The 17,312-nt window shown below is 46.0% G+C and overlaps 4 protein-coding genes across 7 annotated transcripts; all 4 read right to left on the minus strand.

The window, feature by feature from the left end:
- Window positions 1–57: 57 nt before the first annotated feature.
- Window positions 58–6,562, minus strand: LOC100824305 (putative disease resistance protein RGA4). Of its 2 annotated transcripts, none has more exons than XM_010237061.3 (6): window positions 2,302–6,562; window positions 2,007–2,186; window positions 1,401–1,709; window positions 1,111–1,189; window positions 909–1,029; window positions 58–804 (listed from the first exon to the last, which is right to left on the minus strand). In XM_010237061.3, the coding sequence occupies exon 1, from the start codon at window positions 6,179–6,181 to the stop codon at window positions 2,576–2,578; it is 3,606 nt and encodes a 1,201-aa protein (XP_010235363.2). In that variant the 5' UTR covers window positions 6,182–6,562; the 3' UTR covers window positions 58–804; window positions 909–1,029; window positions 1,111–1,189; window positions 1,401–1,709; window positions 2,007–2,186; window positions 2,302–2,575. The 2 variants fall into 2 exon arrangements, with proteins under 2 accessions (XP_010235363.2, XP_003572474.3); XM_003572426.4 differs by having other exon boundaries at window positions 1,401–1,572; window positions 2,302–6,502.
- LOC100823995 lies at window positions 145–1,545 on the minus strand. Its single transcript, XM_014900560.1, has 4 exons — window positions 1,401–1,545; window positions 1,111–1,189; window positions 909–1,029; window positions 145–804 (listed from the first exon to the last, which is right to left on the minus strand). The coding sequence occupies exons 1-4, from the start codon at window positions 1,543–1,545 to the stop codon at window positions 145–147; spliced, it is 1,005 nt and encodes a 334-aa protein (XP_014756046.1).
- An 855-nt stretch (window positions 6,563–7,417) lies between the features above and the next one.
- On the minus strand, window positions 7,418–13,998 carry LOC100831359. Of its 3 annotated transcripts, XM_003574818.4 has the most exons (17): window positions 13,633–13,998; window positions 13,458–13,511; window positions 13,099–13,332; window positions 12,571–12,669; window positions 12,424–12,479; window positions 11,993–12,104; window positions 11,012–11,182; window positions 10,627–10,860; window positions 10,176–10,385; window positions 9,881–10,087; window positions 9,673–9,795; window positions 9,495–9,584; window positions 9,291–9,383; window positions 9,117–9,215; window positions 8,637–9,040; window positions 8,490–8,542; window positions 7,418–7,840 (listed from the first exon to the last, which is right to left on the minus strand). In XM_003574818.4, the coding sequence occupies exons 1-16, from the start codon at window positions 13,702–13,704 to the stop codon at window positions 8,509–8,511; spliced, it is 2,292 nt and encodes a 763-aa protein (XP_003574866.1). In that variant the 5' UTR covers window positions 13,705–13,998; the 3' UTR covers window positions 7,418–7,840; window positions 8,490–8,508. The 3 variants fall into 3 exon arrangements, with proteins under 3 accessions (XP_003574866.1, XP_010235365.1, XP_010235364.1); XM_010237063.3 differs by having other exon boundaries at window positions 9,291–9,584; window positions 11,993–12,101; XM_010237062.3 differs by having other exon boundaries at window positions 9,291–9,584.
- A 1,403-nt stretch (window positions 13,999–15,401) lies between these two features.
- Window positions 15,402–16,547, minus strand: LOC100824611 (transcription factor bHLH14). Its single transcript, XM_003572427.3, has one exon. The coding sequence runs from the start codon at window positions 16,492–16,494 to the stop codon at window positions 15,613–15,615; it is 882 nt and encodes a 293-aa protein (XP_003572475.1). The 5' UTR covers window positions 16,495–16,547; the 3' UTR covers window positions 15,402–15,612.
- Between the last annotated feature and the right edge of the window lie 765 nt (window positions 16,548–17,312).

The following is a 17,312-nucleotide window of genomic DNA, read 5'->3' on the forward strand; positions in this document are numbered from 1 at the left end:
CAACAGAAATAAGTCTTCAACGGGAAGAGCAACATTCCAGACTTCTTTGATGAAAAATTTCAGTTTTTGCAAACAGCACATAGATTTAGCAGTTTTTATTACTGAAACCGTCATGTTTCCAAACATATAAATCAACTGGTACATTCACATGGTTGTAAACCTTGGTCTACGCTCGTTCTTCCCGTCTGTTCTTCTCACTCCCTTTACTGACGCAGGCTCACCGGCACCACCGTTGTAGACATCAGGCTCAATGGTGGTGGCAGCCACAGCCTTGCCCTTCCCCGGCAAAGCATTCTTCTTGCCATCTACATGCAGCTCTTTGAAACCTCTTGTTGTGGCAAGCGGCAGCCTCCTTGCTCTACCGCTTTCTCCTTTGGCGTCCACACCCAATGCAGGACCTCCAGGCCGAGTTTTCGCCGTCGTTGTCATCGATGGCGCACGGCGTGAGAATATAGACCCAGTCGTGAGCAGATTCTTCGGTGCTTTATAAGGTTCTTCTGCCGGGATCATCGTTATAGTCTTGGCTGCGCCTGCACTGCTGCCCTGGCTCCCATGGCACCTGTCCGAGTGTTTCTTGGTTGTGTTGCTGCCTGCAGAAGTAGTAGCTTTGGCAGTTGTGGCATCTGGCTTCTGCTGCCTGCCGGTTAGGGCAGAGTAATAAGTCGATCTCTTGTCTATTGCGTGAGGATGGTTCTTCTCATTGGAGATGGATGGAGCCCCTCTGAACACGTTCTTTGATGATGAACCACTTGGAGGTGATGATGGCTTCACCGATGTTTTCGTCGCCTCTGGCTTGCTTGCGAACTGCCATAGATAGATCCAAGAGAAAAACAGAGTCCAGATTACAGAACTCGCTGGAACTCAACAAATAAATAGGCGTAACATAGGAGATTCAGCATTTAGCATACCCTTGAAGCTGAAGGTTTAACATGTCGCGGTATCGGTAGCTCCTTCTCTAAAACCATTTCGGAGGAGTTGGTTTTCGTCTCAAGGGGAGGAAACAACGATGCAGCTGGAGGAGTCTTCAGCCTGGAATAAAGTACTATTGTGAGAAGCAATTCCAGTGGAGGATGCAAATGTTCTAGAGCGAATGAACTTGTGAACCTGTACCAGTCATAGTCATGCTTCTCGTTGATTGGTATGAGGAAATCTCTCTTCACAGCAGGAGGAAGTTTTGTCATATGACCACCTAGTAAGAGATAGGAACACAGGCACTGCAGTGAGTTGCAAGCAAAATTGCATTTGCTTATTAAGGAATCGCGCCTAGTAAGCTAAAAAAGATCATGGAAGATGGATATGTTCATGGATGTATCCTGGGCCCTAGCAACATTCATTGGAACATTTTTCTCAAAAAGAAACAGCGTTCGTGTGATAATAACTGCAGGGGCGAAAGATCTCACCTTGGATAGCATCAAACTCAACGGAGTACATCGGTTCCAGCAGGTTCACGTCTGTATCTTCCTGATGCTTGTACAGCTCCCTGAAGAAAACTATGCTCTCATCTTTATCTTTCTGAACTCCGGATGGGACCTTAGTCTTGCCCATTCCAGCAAATCTCCTCATGTGGTTCATCTTGAAGAAACAAGGGTGTGTTTGTTACAAGGACTGTAAAGGTCAGGGGTATGGAGATTTCGATACGTATACTGCCCAAAAGATCCCAAATCTGCCGGCCGTTCCAAAGCGATTGTCTGTAATTAACTGGACACAGGCTGTGCAGATATAGTAAATTAGTCGATGAAACAGACGGACCGATTCAATCAAATGGGAATGGTTAAATGATTCAATGGGTTCATAAGCTTCTGTTGTTTTCTGCTTGTTTTTAATGGCTCAGTGTGTTCTGTTTCCTCCCTTTTCGTCTCTTGTGCTCGTTATTTATTGTTATACTTTCTTATATCCTACTGCCTTAGTTAAGAAACTATATGGAATTTAAGTTAGTTCAGGAGTTTATCAAACATGCAAGTGCTTTCGGATATGTCAAATTCTTCTCAGAATTTTCTAATGCTCACCCCAGTTATTAAATTCAGCACAGGAAGGCAGGAGCTTCTTTACAAACTTCTTTGTTGGATTCTGTTTGTGTCTCTGGGATGCTGTGTTCTGCCTCGGCATGTTAACTATGCTGATCATTGTTCGGTCAGAGACGAGCTCAAAATTGTACCCAGCGATGGTAGTTTGTTTCATACCGGATCCTAACAAACAAAATCACACTCAGTTAGACACAATCAAGTTATAGTTTATGCAATCCAGATTCTCACTGTACTAGGAAGGAAACAATGGAAAGGGAACACGCACAAGCCTACAAACCTCAGCTAGAGTCAACGCAGGATGGGAGGAACCTCCTTACAAGCTTCTTCATGCTCGATTCTGTTTCTGGTTCAAGAACGCATGCATTTGGGACAGAGGAGACCAACTGGAAATACTCTGCACCTTTACGGCATCGTCTTTCCAAGTCGGAGCAGCCATATGTATAGGGATTTGAGGACATGGAGCCAGTCGTGGAGACCCTGCAGGAAATTCGCTATCCTTAGGCAATTCCCAATCCGCAATCACTCAAGGCAATTTGATGTGATCCATCCCATCAAGCAGCACTTTCAGGCAACTGACAAGAGGGGATGAGCCTCCTTAGAAAATTCTTGCTGCTGGATTCTGTTTCTGTGTAACGAATGCTTTTCTCTGGGATAGATGATAGCAAGTGGAAATACTCCCCGCCTTCTCTCCAACGTCTTTGCAACTCGGGGCATGTCGATATGCATAGGGATTTGAGGAGTGGGAGCCGCTGGAGGAGACCCTGTGGGAATTCATTTATCCCTGGGCAATAACCAATCCTCAATTGCTCAAGGGAAGTGAGGCCATCCATTCCATCAGGCAGTGCTTTCAGGCATCTGCAGGTATTGACATCGAGAACCCTCAGCTTGGCCAGATCTTCAAGGTTTGATGGCAGTTCCACCAAATTTTCGCAGTCGAAAATCTTCAGTTGCTCAAGGGATGTAGGCAGATTTGGAATCTTCACTAAACTGTGACAGTTCCTAATATCTAACCTCTCCAGCTGGGGCAGTGGCAAGCTCTCCTCAGACAATGAACCCTTCCCCTCCAGGTTGGCACAAAAGAAAATACACAGGGAGCGAAGGCGAGATAAGATCCGGAGCTCCTCCATTGGCCAGAGAACAAGTTCATTGCTTGAATGAATCGTCAATTCTTCCACAAAGGCAAAGCATTCCCAATACCCAAGGTGCGATCTGGACAATCTGGATGGTGCTACAAAGCAGTAGGGGCCATAAAGACTCAAACTCTGAAGGGTTTCCAAAGCTCTTCTTTGACTTTGGCTATGCCAGTCCTCTGGAGGCACCATCATCATGTTTGCCAGTGACCCAACTTGTAACTTCTTCAGAGATGGCCAGGAGCCCAAAGGCATGCTTTTGGACACTATATCGTTTCCAAAGTATGCGAGCTCCGACAATGTTGTCAGATGTGTGAGTGAACTGATTGGGGGACTGCAGAGTCCCCCTATGCGCAGATTTTTTAGAACAGGGCTCTCTGGAACACTTGCAATCTTTGGGCAACAGCTAATACTTAGCACTTCGAGCATCGGGAACATTATGTAGTTAATGGGCTCTCCTGCACTGTTTTCCATCCATCTATCCAAGCTCGGTAAATCATTTAGGGCCATCCCCTTTAACCTTGGGAAAATTTGCAGATGTGTATTGTATCCATCTTCTTCCACCCCAATGTTCTTGCCTAATGTGGTTAGGCCACCCATACTTTCTAAGCACATATACTCAAGGGAGACTGACAACCATACTACAGGTAGATCCTTACATCTTGGGCAGTTAGAAATTTTGAGTTTTCTCAAGCACTGAAACATCTGAGGGTCTCTCATCCATTGTGATACTTTTAGGCCATTATATCCAGCTACATTCAAAATTTGGAGCTTACTGTGAGGTGCAAGACAATCCAACACTTGTTCCTCATTACAAGCCTCGTGTTCAGACTGATCATAAGTGCAGCGTCCCCAATATAACAGCAATTCCCTTAGGTTTTGCTTCTCATGAAGATTAGCTTCCATTGCATTTTCTCCACTTTTTACTTTTCGCAAATTGTACAGTTCTAACCTGTTGGCTAGGTGTTGGAGATCTTTGAGCTCCTCGATTCCATGGCCATCTCCACTATCAACAACGAATGTTGTTAGTGTGTGAAGATTGTTCAGTAAACTAAGTTTTGGTGGCATCCTTTCCAAACCATCACATCCAAAAAGATAAAGATGGATGAGCTTCCTCATGTTGCTCATATATTCTGGTAACTGTCGTAGTTTCCAGCAACCATTGAGCCTCAAAGATTGCAAGTTATACAGTACACATATTGAATCTGGCAATCTACCAATGCCAGACTCAGAAAGGTCGAGATAACGTAAATGTTTTGCATTTATGACCTGGTAATGGATAATGGAAGGAACATAAGAATGCAATGCTCTTACTGACATCAGTCTTAACTCCTTAAGATTCTTGTGTGTTGCGAATGACCCTAACAAAGTGTGGAGATATCTTGTGCCTTTAAATAATCCATTGAACTGTTCCCATTGACCCGGTGTAATAATCTGCATGTGACGGGCATCTTTTATTGATGCTCTCTGTTGAATCTCTTGAATCAAATCCTCCATGGTTGCACATTCATCTGTGACATCTTTTGCTAGGTCATGCATTAAATCATGCATTTTACAACAAATTACCTTCCTGGAAAAATGTACTTCTTTTAATTTCACATCTTGGAGAAAGGATCTCCAAACTAAATAATGGAAGATGAATTCTCCTTTCTGTGGCAAATCCATTGTCCCCTCTTCTTGAATAAAACCATTTGCTATCCATAGTTGGATCAACATGTCCTTCTCCATCTCACAGTCTTTGTAGAACACTGAACAAAAGGCAAAACATTGCTTCATTTCAGGTGACAGGTGTCTATAGCTCAGTTTTAGTATAGATATGATCTCATCTTTGCCACGGGAATTATCCCCAATATTTCTTTCTGCTATGGCCTCCCATTGCTGCACTTGTTGTTTAGAACTCATCAAGCCACCTATCCTCTTCAGAGCAAGAGGCAGCCCCCTGCATTTCTTGACAATACGTCTGCCAATGGTGGCCAATTCTGCTTGCTCCTCTACACCATTACTAAATGCTTTCTCTGAGAACAGTTCCCATGAATCATCTTCACTCAGACATTCTAGCTCATGGGGCCTAAGGGTGGTCATTATAGAGGCCACTTGCCGGCTTCGACATGTGACGAGTATAACACTTCCTGGTCCACCAACAGAACACAACAGAGGTTTCAGATCATCCTCCCACTTTCTCTTCTCTTCATTCCATACATCATCAAGAACAAGGAGAAACCTCTTCTGTCCAATAACTTCCTGAAGTCGCCCTCGCAGAAGCTCGATGGTGTAGGGCAGATCGCAATTCTTTTGGGTAGCCAATTCAATGACAGATTTCACAAGATCAATAGCTTCAAAGTTTTCTGAGACACAGTGCCACATGTTCAACTGAAAATGTTGTTGAACCCTGCCATCATTGTACACCATCTTGGCAAGAGTGGTCTTGCCCAAACCTCCCATCCCAAAGATGGGCAAAACATGCACCTTGAGCTGATCTCGCTGGTCGAGCAACAGCTTCACCACCAATTCCTTGTCGTCGTCTCTGCCGAAGATACCAGCAGAGTCGTCCAACCCCGAGTGCGTCTGCCGGTAAAGAAACTGTGGCGGCTCAGCGCGCTCCACCAGACCAAACTTGTTCATCTCCTCGACCAGCTGATTGATCTTCTCAAGGACGTTGTGCAGCTTCCTGCTCATGGTAAGGCGGAAGAGCAAAGCGCAGTGGGGCGTGAAGTGGTCCAGTACCTTGCGTGTCCTGGATTCTCCGATCTGGGCCTCGCGGCGCAGCGCCTCGTACTGGAAGTCGTCGAGGACGTCGGCGGCCTCGTAGGCGACGGTCCTGAAGTCCTTCATCCATCTCTTGACATACTGGTTCGTTTCGCTCCTCAACTCAGCGTCGGCCAGCTTGCACTGGACGGCCAGCAGCTGTCGTTCCAGCTTGCAGCGGTCGTCCTCGATGCCACACATGCGGGTCATGTTCTGGACGAGAACATCGGCGGCCTTGCGGGCCGCAGCGCGCACCACGGCAAAAAGCAAGGACTCGGCCATGCTATGTCGCTTGCTGTGCTCCCTTGCAATTGTTGGCGTGTCCTCGACAAGCCGCGAGAGAAGAAATGTGATGGGAAGCAAAGCAGAAGTCAGTCTCTGGGGCGTCCCCTTCAAGTGAAGCTGATTTTTTATTTATTTTTTGCTCCCAGCATCACCACTTATTCAAGCTGGACCAAGGAAAGCGCATGACATGGAAATGTTAGACTTCTGGGCACGCAGTGCCAAAGTTGACCGACTTATGTGCCAAGTCTGGTCAATCCATTGGTTTCCTGGAACCAACATGGCCTAAAGGTCATGGGTAATCACTCTTGCCAGTCGCTGGTGACCCGTCTGGACATTTCCGCAAACTGCTGGTGCGCGCATAACGAGGGTAGAGGATACAGGTGACAAGACATGAAGGTACATTTTTTCGAAAATGATGAAGGTACAGTTGGAGAAGTAGGAACCTGAGGAAGAAAACGGGGCGCAGTCCGCTTCGTCGTCGACAATCAGAAACAAGCAGGGCGTTGCTGCGCTGCGCCAGGAAGAAACCAATGCCGGCGGCACGCATTCATTTGTTCGCGGAACCTGTAATGTCGTTCGACTATATCCACACAAGACTAGCACTGCTACCGGTGCCAGTGCCAGTGCCCTGTGAGAGAAGAAATAAGCAGGCCGGTAGTGGGTACTTACTGGGAGACCACCAGCAGCATGTGGAATCTGGTGCTGCGCGCTGTCCATTTGTCCGGCCGGGCAGAGCATTTCGACAAGCACCTTGCGCGCGCGCATCCAAGGGTAGATCTAGAAGAGGAGGCCTTGGTGGAGCTACAAGCCTACGAGCAAAGCGAGCAGGCGCAGTCCGCTCCGTCGATCGCCGCCCAGTCCAGAGCTTCAGCTGGAGTTCTGTTAGCCGACTGCCCTTCGCCGCCCCCATTGCTGGCTACCAAGTGGCTCAGGGCGGACGGAGAGAGAACCGAGTGCATTGCAGGAGCGGCGAGCAGACGTCGCAACTCCACTAGTCCAGATTAGAATGCCCAGAAGAAACACGGCAGAACAACTTTCTCCGACTCATCGGCCCGCCCACAATGAAATGGTGGACGCAGCAGTCTAGTAAGCATTCTAGTAAATCAAGCACACAGGCAGCGGGCCGACACATTTCAACGCCCGCTAATCGAAAACGGAGCACGCTTTATATACTCTGCCGAAGTAAATCGCAGTGCTAATTTTCGTTTGTTTTGGTTTGCAGAAACAGCTGTATAACCATTGGCATGATGCAGACACAATTTGCGTCAAGACAGAACACAGTTTCAAATGGACACGGTAACCCAAGAGTTCAAACCAAGCATCCATCTTCGGTATGCAAATGACACATTGCACCATCCCAAGGACACACGATCCTATCAATTCAATTCAAGCGCGCACCAACATCATGCAAGCACAGAAGATGTTACATTGTTGCAAAACTTCCCTCGGTACTTTTCTGATTCTGGACTAGGAGTTTCAGGACAACTTGCCGAACAAGGGCCCAATAGAGGCACTATGAAAAAGAAGAAGCAATGATGCGGGAATTAAATCTGGGACAATTAATCCAGGTGATCTTCAGCATCAGCCATTCGAAACCAGAATGCAGCCACATGACTAGATTTTCGACCAGTTCACCGCCCTTTAAGCCAACCATACCTACAACCAGATCAATGGAACGTGTTAGATCGATGTGGAGTTCCAAACAGATAGCATGAGCATGTTTGCTACTACCTCCGTTCCTTTTTATAAGATGTTCTACCTTTGTCCTAAGTCAAGTTTGACGAAGTTTACATAAAACTACCAAGATCTACCAAGTTATATTAAACCCATCATGATAAATATCTTTATGGTATATTTGTTGTATATACTATTTTATTAAACCCGTCATGCTATACATTTTTATATAAACTTGGTCAAACTTTACTATTTGAGCAGGGAGTACTATTTGAGCACCAAATACATATGATGCAGGACATCAGGACAAAACATGTCAAGGAATGTACTCTAACTACATAATTTAAAGTTTTCAAGTGGACAATTTATGAATCTAGTGATAAAGGAACATTGCGGAGAACAAAATGTTGGGGCATTCCTTCCATTTCAGTGGTGTCCTTTTAGCTAATTGATATTACTGTTTTTCTGCCTGCTTTCTTGGTTGATGTACTCTAAATGGAACTACTTGCTTGACATGCGCTCAAGTGCAAAGAAGCTAACAGCGTTTGCAATTTGGGCCTGCGGTTACTTAAATAATACAACTAGCAACAGATCTTTTTTCACATCAGACTATCAGAGCATGAGGTAATACCTGAAGACAAGCCACATACTTATCTCCGTGAATTGTATTCGGTCCCTGTAGACCTGGAATGTGGAGTAATTTACAGCAAGTGTTCAGAATCAGAAGGCATATATTTGAACTAACAGCTTTCACACTGAATCTAAAAACAGACTATACCTCCCCTGTTGCTTTCCTCCATAACCATGTCTGATACCTGCACCTTTGTCATGTGCAGGGAGACCAGCTCGTTCATGTCTTCCTCCATTGGCAGCCGTGTGCCTGGATGACTGCCCAGGTCGAACTTCATCTAAAAAACCATTCCCTTGTTGATCTCCAAAGCTACCTGTAGTAGAGCCATTTCCTGAGGGCATTGAATTGGAAGTTCTGGAATCGACAACAGGTCCTCTCTTTTGCCGATTGACTTGTGCGACAGGAGTGACAGCAACTGAAGGCAATAACGTTGAGTAAGAAGCAGAAGATGCCGCCGCAGCAGCAGCAATTTTAGCAGCAGCTGTTGTAGCTGAAATGATCTGTTGTGCTCCTTCACGAAGGTAAATGAAGTCTCCTTCAATCACAAAAAGCTGCAGATGCAATAGGTGTATCAGTAACAGAAATTATCAATATGATGACTAAATAGCTGCAAGAAAAAGAGTAAACCTCATTATGACTAGCCACAAAATCATCCAGCTTCCCATATCGTTTTTTATAGTCATGCCAATGAAGAGGGGCCAACATTTTCCCAAGCCTATTTGGCAGCTGTGAAAAATGTGCGATGATCAGAAAATGTTCCATTAGACAAAAAATATATAATTCCAATAAATGGCCACTCACAGTTGAACTAATCCTGATTCGGTTATCAGATCCAGCAGGAACTGCACGAACAATGCAAGCTAGAAGGGATCTTTCATCTAGAAGGGCAGGCTCCTTTTGTATGGAAGGTAACAGTGAACCCGCACCACCAGCAGATAACGTGAGTGAGTCAGCCTGATTCACAACATTAGACTTTAACTCCGGCATTATATTTTTCGAGTGCACCTGGGTAGTTGATCCAGTAATATCAGAAGCTTGATTCTGCTTCCTAGGTACCTGCTCCACAGACTGCTTGCCAGATGTAACTTTCTCACCCTGGTTATACACAGGGCATGCGTCAAATGAGATGCCTATGTATTAACTGGAAATTTTATTAAAAAAAAGTAAATAGTTAAAATGAAACCTTCAATTCCGCTGTCTCTTCTTGATGTTCAAACTTTCCAGTAGAGCTGGCATTCGAAGATGAATCCTGGGCCTTTTGCTCTTCGTTATAAACTAAATGTTCAGTAACATTGGATTCCACAACCTGTAAACAATTTTTCTTTTCAGAAATAATCACATCAAAAGGACCAGATTGAAGAGAACACAAAACGATAAGCAAACAGACTAACCTTTGGTTCATGAGTTTGTTCAGCAATGATGCTTGGGGAGCGTTGTTGTTGCTCTGCATGAGCTGTAGGATATTCTGGATGGGCTACCTGACTCTGCTTAGAAGAGAGCTCACTGTTTTTACTGGCACCTGATTGTAATACAGTCTGATCTGATTGGGATGGCTGATAAATTGTTGCATCTGGTGTTGGTGAGACATTGTGTGCTTCCTAAATGAAGGAATTTATTTCCAAATTAGAAAGGTCTCGTCAGTAAAATTATACGGTACAACAAAGTGCTGTGAGGATAATGTATTACCTGTTGATTTGGCCAGTGTACGCTTGGTTGGATTGAAGGCTGAAAAGTACCAAACTGAGGAACACCAGAGTTGGGCGGGGCTAAAGATTGAGCAATACCTTGCGGATGCAGCATATAAGAATGCATCCCAGCCATCTGCCCAGGAGGAACGAAACCACCTATTCCCAATAGTGAAGATGGAACAACAGGAACAGCGTGGGCATTATTTCCCTAAAAAAAATAAGAATTACAGGTTGTTCGAGAATATTCTTAAGTATAATGAAATAGAATGATCAACAAAACAAATATGATAGCCTAACTGAAATAGAAAGGAGAACATGCCAGAATAAGACTTAATGGAATTGAACAAAAAAAATGGGTATTGATGTCACACGCCCAATGTTGAACAATATTCTGTATCTTCCATGATGGACACTGAGACTGTTCTAAGGTTACTCAAGCTCAGTAATACCTTTGTAAAGTCATCTGGACTTCCATTATTTGTCATTGACTGATTGCCATCTGCTAATGCACTACCATTTCCAGCCAAGTTATCCCCCTTGTTTTGAACATATGACGAATCTGGTGAACCCTCCTGGGCAGCTTGTAAATTATCTTCTTGTTCATTCGCAAGTAATCTCATCTCATGGATTTGTACGGAGAGTCGTTGTATTGTATGATGATAACTCTGTTGCATTTCAACAAACTGGGGACAAAGAAGAGGATGGAGGTGAGTGAATGTGGATATACAGTGAACAACTGAACCATGATACACAACAGCAAACAGAAGTTCAAAGAAGCACAAAACATACATGAGTAACAAAAGGAAGCATCTACTGTCTGACTTAAACACTAACCTGCTGCTGGAAATTGGCCCAACATTGAGTGAATTGCTCAGTGCGTTCACGCAACTCAGCTTGCAGTGCCTGGGACTGTAAAATATCCATTTCTTGAACTCGTGCAATCCAAGCATGAGCTTCCCTCAACTGTTCATCTTTGTAAATACTGTTGTCTTGAGCAGCCCTATGCTGGGAGAATAAAATATTTCTTTGTGAATCCCTGATTGCCGACGTTCATAAAGAAATTTCCCACAAAGAAGAAACTTCTTCATGGACGAATACAAGAAATTAACACAAAAAAACAGAAATAATGTTCAAGAAAAGGATGGGGGGATTCTGCAATTATAAGATCAAGTATAGGAAAGGGACCAGTTTAGCGCATTGATTACATTTTGTCATCAAATTACTGGAGTATAGACAATGTAACAGATAAAACTGAGTTCTTACAAAATTATATTCATGTTACAAAACTGCCATGCTAAGAATTTGGAAAGTGAAACCTGAAATAGTTACAACAAGGGATCATGCAAAATATGATTGCCAATGCTCATAAAGAAATTCCGCACAAACAAAAAACTTTCTTCATGGATGAATGCAAGAAATTAACAAAAGAGCAACAGAAATAATGCCCAAGAATCGCTCGACATAAGGTATATTTTATGCCATGAAAAGGACAGGGAGGAGTCCTGCAATTATAAGATGAAATATTGGGAAGGGGCCAGTTTACCGCATTGAGTACATTTTATCACAACATCACTGCAGTATAGACATTCTAAGAGATAAACATGAGATCTTACAAAATTATACTATTGACGTTATGAAACTGTCATGTTAAGAACTTGAAAAGTGAAATAGTTACTCCAAGAGATCGTGCAAATTATGCGATTGTTATCCATGCAGAGCAAGTTAAATTGTTTTGGGATTTAATAAGTTCAAGCTAACCACACAACGCATAGACCATTGAGGCACAAATGAAAACAAAAGGATAGAGACAAAAACCTGTTCTTCTAATGCAAGAAATTGGGTTTCCTTTTCTCGCAGATGTTCTTGGAGATCATGAATTTGTTTAAGATGCTGGTTTCTTTCAGCTTCAGAATTATCACGCTCCCTTCTGCACAAAATAAGAAAACCTCAAGCATACATCTAAGGTTCTACAATGGTACTTCTAATTTAGCCAACACAAAAAGGCCTAGAGAAAAAGACTGGAAAGCTAAAAAGGGTATGCTTGAATAAACATGACATGTGGTGGTTCATTTAGTCAAAAAGTATGAGATCAAGTGAGGTAGCTTGGCACATGCACAACTTTTTAAGTCTCATGCATGATCTAGAACTCTGGATAATACTTTGAGGTTAAGGCATACAAGCAGAACTTCACCAATGTATTTCTAACTTGAGAGACATAGTTACATGCAAAAAGGTAGAAATGATACCTCACACTTGCTAGTTCTTTGGTCTGTTCTCTAAGTAGATCCTGATTTGCCCATACCTGACAAAAAGTACAAAGATTGAGATGGAGAACACCAGCATTCGGCATGATTAACATTGCATAGCATAACATAACAGTTAAGATCACCAACCGTCTGATGGTCAATCTTCAAAGCATCCAATTCCCTTTCCTTGTCATCCAGTTTCATTTGCAGCTCAAGAATATACTTCTCCCGTTGATGTAGTTGGTCCTGTTCAATCCGGGCATCAGTTTTGCTCCCCAAAACTTATGTTGTACTCTACTAGACAAGATGCTACCTGTGTAATTGACGGGACTGAAGGTAACACACAAGACAATGTGTAACTGAAATCATACCACATGACCAGATAACCAAAACTGAATCTACCATGCATCTTGTCTCGTCTATATAGCCATAATGAACCTATAACTGTGTATCACATAACCATCTCTAAGAACTAACAACCGCTGACAATGCAACACTCCAAATACACAGAGGACTACTGGTTTCCTAAAGTTCTACACCCCTCCATCAACATAACACAGAACTCAGGCACTTCAAGAAAACCAGAATGGCACGGAATTGATCAAACTACCATGTCATTGCGCTACCTAGCGAATAGGGCACCAGCAAGCACACCAAAGGGAAAGGCAACACGACCTTGAGGTCTGCTACTGCTGCTGCATGCTCCTTGGCAGCCACCCCGAAGCTGCGCTGAACCTCGATGATCTGCGGGTGGGCGATGGCCTGCGCGCGCAGCTCGATCTCCACCTGCTCCAGCTCCTTCCGCTGGTGCACGATGTTTTGCAGGCGCTTCTGCAGGATGTCCTCGCTGAGCCCGCCGCTCCCGTCGATGGTGATCGAGCAGAAGTCCTCCAGCCCTGCTGCCCCATCCTGCAACACCAAGAACCCAATCAACCACCGATGCGAACCACGTCAGAAATCCGTCAGTTACAATCACCAAAGCTCAGGTGCGGCGTGGGGGGTGGGGATAACCGGAGGAAGATACTAGCACGCACCTCATAGATGGCCCGGCCCTCGGATTGCGCCATCTTCACCCGCTCAGCAGCATCCTAAACACCAAGCCAAGAACAGCAACAGTGAGACGACGGGTCGTGAGTACAGTAGCTAGGAGAGACGTGTGTCTGTTGTAGGGTTTTGCCGTGCAAGAAGGAATGGGCGAAGCGAGACGACCTCGGCGCCATTGGTGCGGAGCGGGGCGTCGGGGACGGCGCGCCACTCCTTGCGCGCCGCCGCGGACTCCATTCTGCGGACGCGCACGGGCACGGGGTCCCGCCCGCGGAGGATCCGGGATCTGGCCTTGTCGGCGACGGCGGCTAGGGTTTTGCCCCTTCCCCCGCGGCGACCGAGGAAGCCCGAACCACGACCGAGAAGGCGAGGAGGAGGACGAGGGCCTGGCTAGGGTTTACGCGAGCTTCGGACGAGGCGATCGGAGCGGAGAATCTGGAGGGGGGATTTCTGCGGGGGCTTGCGATTTCGGGGAGAGAAGGAGGCGGAAGGGAAGGGAGGGGGCTGGGGAGAGAATGGAGAGACCGAGAGGAGGGGAGGAGTGTATGTGTATGTGTATGTGTGCTATGTAGGGATTTGGCGGTGGGGTCACTATGTCAGCGACTCCGGGCCCCAATTTTTCTTCCCTTCTTTTTTTTAGACTTTATTTCCCCTGCCCTGTTTCCTGGAAAACATATTTTCGCCAAGTTTCCTGATTGAATGCTTCTTGCAATTGCAATGGAAGAGTGCAACAAGTTTTTCCGTTCAGTATTCTCCCTAAAAAATGCGTAAAGTCTAGAGTTTAGCAGAGGGTATAAACATTGAGGAATTTGCTTTGAGAAACTTTGCGTTATGGCAAAGGAAAAAACAGTTTGTTTTGCAATTTTTCTTTGTAATAAAAATATAATTGAAGCAGGTAAAATAAATACACTTAAATACCAAATATTCTTTTTCTTAAGTACGGAAAGAAAAGTAAGATGCTTGAAGAACAAGTATGTTTCTTACGGGAGAGAAAGGATGCTTGAAGGACAAGTTGCGTTGATCCTGGAGAAAAGACGAGTGGGCTGGAAGAGGTTTTTGCTTGGTTGGGCCGCCGGTCCAGTCCAGTGACCAAAGTGCTAACACTCCACTCTCCAGTGAGCTTTCTCTCCTGGACTGTCTAGTTCGCCTGTTTCTTCCTTGGGCCGGATCTGGGTCTGGGCCGACAGCGCGTCTACACAGCTTTTATAGCTTTTGGATCAAGTTTCAGAGCCCGCTCTCCACGGTGGATTTATTCAGCGCTATCTCGATGACCTGCAGATCCTCTCATGCAAGCCTCAGGAAGCTACTCCTCGGGGGCCACGCAAAACGCTTAACTCTCATTCGGTAATATCAGAATCTTTGGATTAGTATCTGGACACAATCTATACTCCCTCCTCTCAATCATTCGTCCTGAATCATAAAGCACACAATCCAAAAACAAACTGTTGAGCAATCAACTCATCCCTAACTAAAAATCAGACAACTTAGACATAACAAAACTGTTATTAAAAAACAATGTCAACCCGGGCTCCTCGATCCAGCATCTTTTGCCTTGCACCCGCAATCGAAAGGCTGACTACGAGACAAAAACATGTCCTAAGATACAAATTCTGCGCAAGTTCTTACAAAGATCACCACTAGGTACAACATTAAAAAAACGTGTACTCTATTATGGTTATGCATTTATTAATGAGGTGATTGTACTGTCAAAGTTTTATCTCGAATAAAACAAAATACAACTACTTTTGTCTTATACTCCGTATGTTGAATTATACTCCATATTAAGCACTATTTCTTATGTGAGACTATGTGTGGGGTGAACTGCTGTTCCGTTATCTGATGATACTTGAACATGATCGTATGATCGTTTTAAAAAAAATTAAGCACTGTCAGTTCTAATTTTGAGTGAATTAGTTAGGGGCATCAGTTCACTATGGTAGACGGTACGTATATATCCATCGATCATCCATGCATGCATATGCATGACGTACAGTAGTAAGCTAATTACACCTCGAGTAGCTTTTTTAGGTCCAGATATGATAGATCAATCCACCACGGCGAACACGGCCGGCTTGGCGGCTTCGTTAATTAATTAACAGCGTGTACGTGGATCGATCGGGCTGCATGCATGCATTTCCTGCTTAGCTAGGCATCACCTGCTGCTGCATGCAGCCGGCGGAGCAAGGCGGTCCGGAGCCGGCCTTCGTCCCGCATCCCGGCGTCCGGCACGTCCACCACGACGTCCTGCACCACCGTGGGGGCGCCCCCGCCGTGGACGCGGCTCACGCACGCGTGCTGCACCGGCAGGTCCAGCGCCCGGAGCGCCGCCATCAGCCTCGCCGGCACCGCCGACGCCATCGACGACGCCGTCACGAACCGCAGCGCCGCTGCCTCCCGCTCCGCCCCCACCATCCGCACCTCCAGCCGCTCCTCCTCTTCTTCTTCGCGCACGGCCGGCGCCTTCTGGCGGGCCGACTCGGCGGCCTGGGCCTTCTGGCGGGCCATCGCGGCGGCCTCGCGCTCGAGGCGTGCCAGGCGGGCCGTGAGCTGGGAGATGTAGGAGACGGCGTCGGAGAGGAGCGAGGCCCGGTCCATCCTCGACACGGTCGGCACGGCGGCGCGGAGGTCGCAGAACCGCCGGTTCAGCCGCTCCCGGCGATGCCGCTCCGCCTCGACGTGGCTCACCGTGGGAGCATCGGACCTCGGCCCGGGCTTCCTCCCCCGCCTTGATCTCTTCGTCATCTCCACGGCCGGCGCGCACGGCTCCGTCGTCATCGCCATCGCCGGAAGCCCCCCGGCCGCCGCTGCCGCCGAGCCGGCCCACGCCGGCTGGTAGTTATAATTATCATCGAGGTCGAGGTCGTCGTTGAAGAGCCATTGCTCGGGGACCTCGCAGGAGACGAGCTCGATGACAGGAGGAGTACTGCCGCGGACCGGGAGCCGCTCGGCGGCGGAGAAGAAGGAGGCCGCCGATGGAGGGGAGCACGACGATGAGCCGGCCGCCGGGAACACCACGAGCGCGTCCATACTCGTCTCGTGTAGCTGCACCGTGTGTGCTACGTACGTACCAGGAGCAAGGATTTGTTTACTGGCAGGGCTGGAGTGCACTTGATATATATACATACAGGTTATAATATCTGAAGTTTCAGTTGCGAACCTCTCCCACGTGTTAACCAAGTTTCAGTTGCACTGCTGTAGCACTCCTTGGTTCAATTTTCACGTGCATGTCCTTGTTTTGCTTGTGGGACACGGTGCCGACGTGCCGTACATTAGTACTCCAAAAAAGATCGGACTCGCGCGCCCTGTACGTATATATGGAATTAAGCAGATATTCATATGTAAAACTCCCAATTTACCTGCTCCTGGTCTCTTGGATGCATGCCCGCAACCACATCTCATTGGTCTTAATTTACTGTTCTTTTGTTTTCGCGGATAAGAAATTGTTTTTCTTCTTCTAGATGGTCTTGACTTTTCTCGCGGCTGTCCTCTTCAGTGCCACGCGGGCACGTAGTGCTGCTACTGTACAGTTGTACCAAAGCACAGGTGCTGCGATCGATCGAGATACTAAGCTGATATCTCCTATCTCCGCCCATAATTCTTAACTCAAATTTAATAAAAATATATTTTTAAAAATCAAGAATTATGAAACGGAGAAAGTAACCGGTAAAGTCACATGCAATTAATTTGCACATATGTACTACACACTGTGCCGGAGTCGCAGAAAGAGCGAGGCAGCTGGGTCCAAATTAAACTATAGTGACACTAGCTTTCATATGCAGTAGCCAAGGATCTATCGAGATCTACTCCTTTGTCTCCTTATCAACCTGCTAGTGGTGTGTTTGTTA

This window comes from Brachypodium distachyon, chromosome 3, assembly GCF_000005505.3.
Source record: "Brachypodium distachyon strain Bd21 chromosome 3, Brachypodium_distachyon_v3.0, whole genome shotgun sequence".
NCBI classification, from domain to species: Eukaryota; Viridiplantae; Streptophyta; class Magnoliopsida; order Poales; family Poaceae; genus Brachypodium; species Brachypodium distachyon.

What these genes read in the sequence shown, in the direction of transcription:
- LOC100823995 (XM_014900560.1), bottom strand. Translation starts at nt 1,545, where the DNA reads ATGGGCAAGACTAAGGTCCCATCCGGAGTTCAGAAAGATAAAGATGAG. An exon ending in TGAGTTTGATGCTATCCAAG is followed by an intron (nt 1,190 to 1,400) that starts GTGAGATCTTTC and finishes ATCTCTTACTAG; the next exon opens with GTGGTCATATGACAAAACTT. An exon ending in TTAAACCTTCAGCTTCAAGG is followed by an intron (nt 805 to 908) that starts GTATGCTAAATG and finishes TATCTATGGCAG; the next exon opens with TTCGCAAGCAAGCCAGAGGC.
- LOC100824305 (XM_010237061.3), bottom strand. Translation starts at nt 6,181, where the DNA reads ATGGCCGAGTCCTTGCTTTTTGCCGTGGTGCGCGCTGCGGCCCGCAAG.
- LOC100831359 (XM_010237062.3), bottom strand. Translation starts at nt 13,704, where the DNA reads ATGGAGTCCGCGGCGGCGCGCAAGGAGTGGCGCGCCGTCCCCGACGCC. An exon ending in GGGCCAATTTCCAGCAGCAG is followed by an intron (nt 10,861 to 11,011) that starts GTTAGTGTTTAA and finishes CTTTGTCCCCAG; the next exon opens with TTTGTTGAAATGCAACAGAG. An exon ending in GGAGGAAAGCAACAGGGGAG is followed by an intron (nt 8,543 to 8,636) that starts GTATAGTCTGTT and finishes TCCACATTCCAG; the next exon opens with GTCTACAGGGACCGAATACA.
- LOC100824611 (XM_003572427.3), bottom strand. Translation starts at nt 16,494, where the DNA reads ATGGACGCGCTCGTGGTGTTCCCGGCGGCCGGCTCATCGTCGTGCTCC.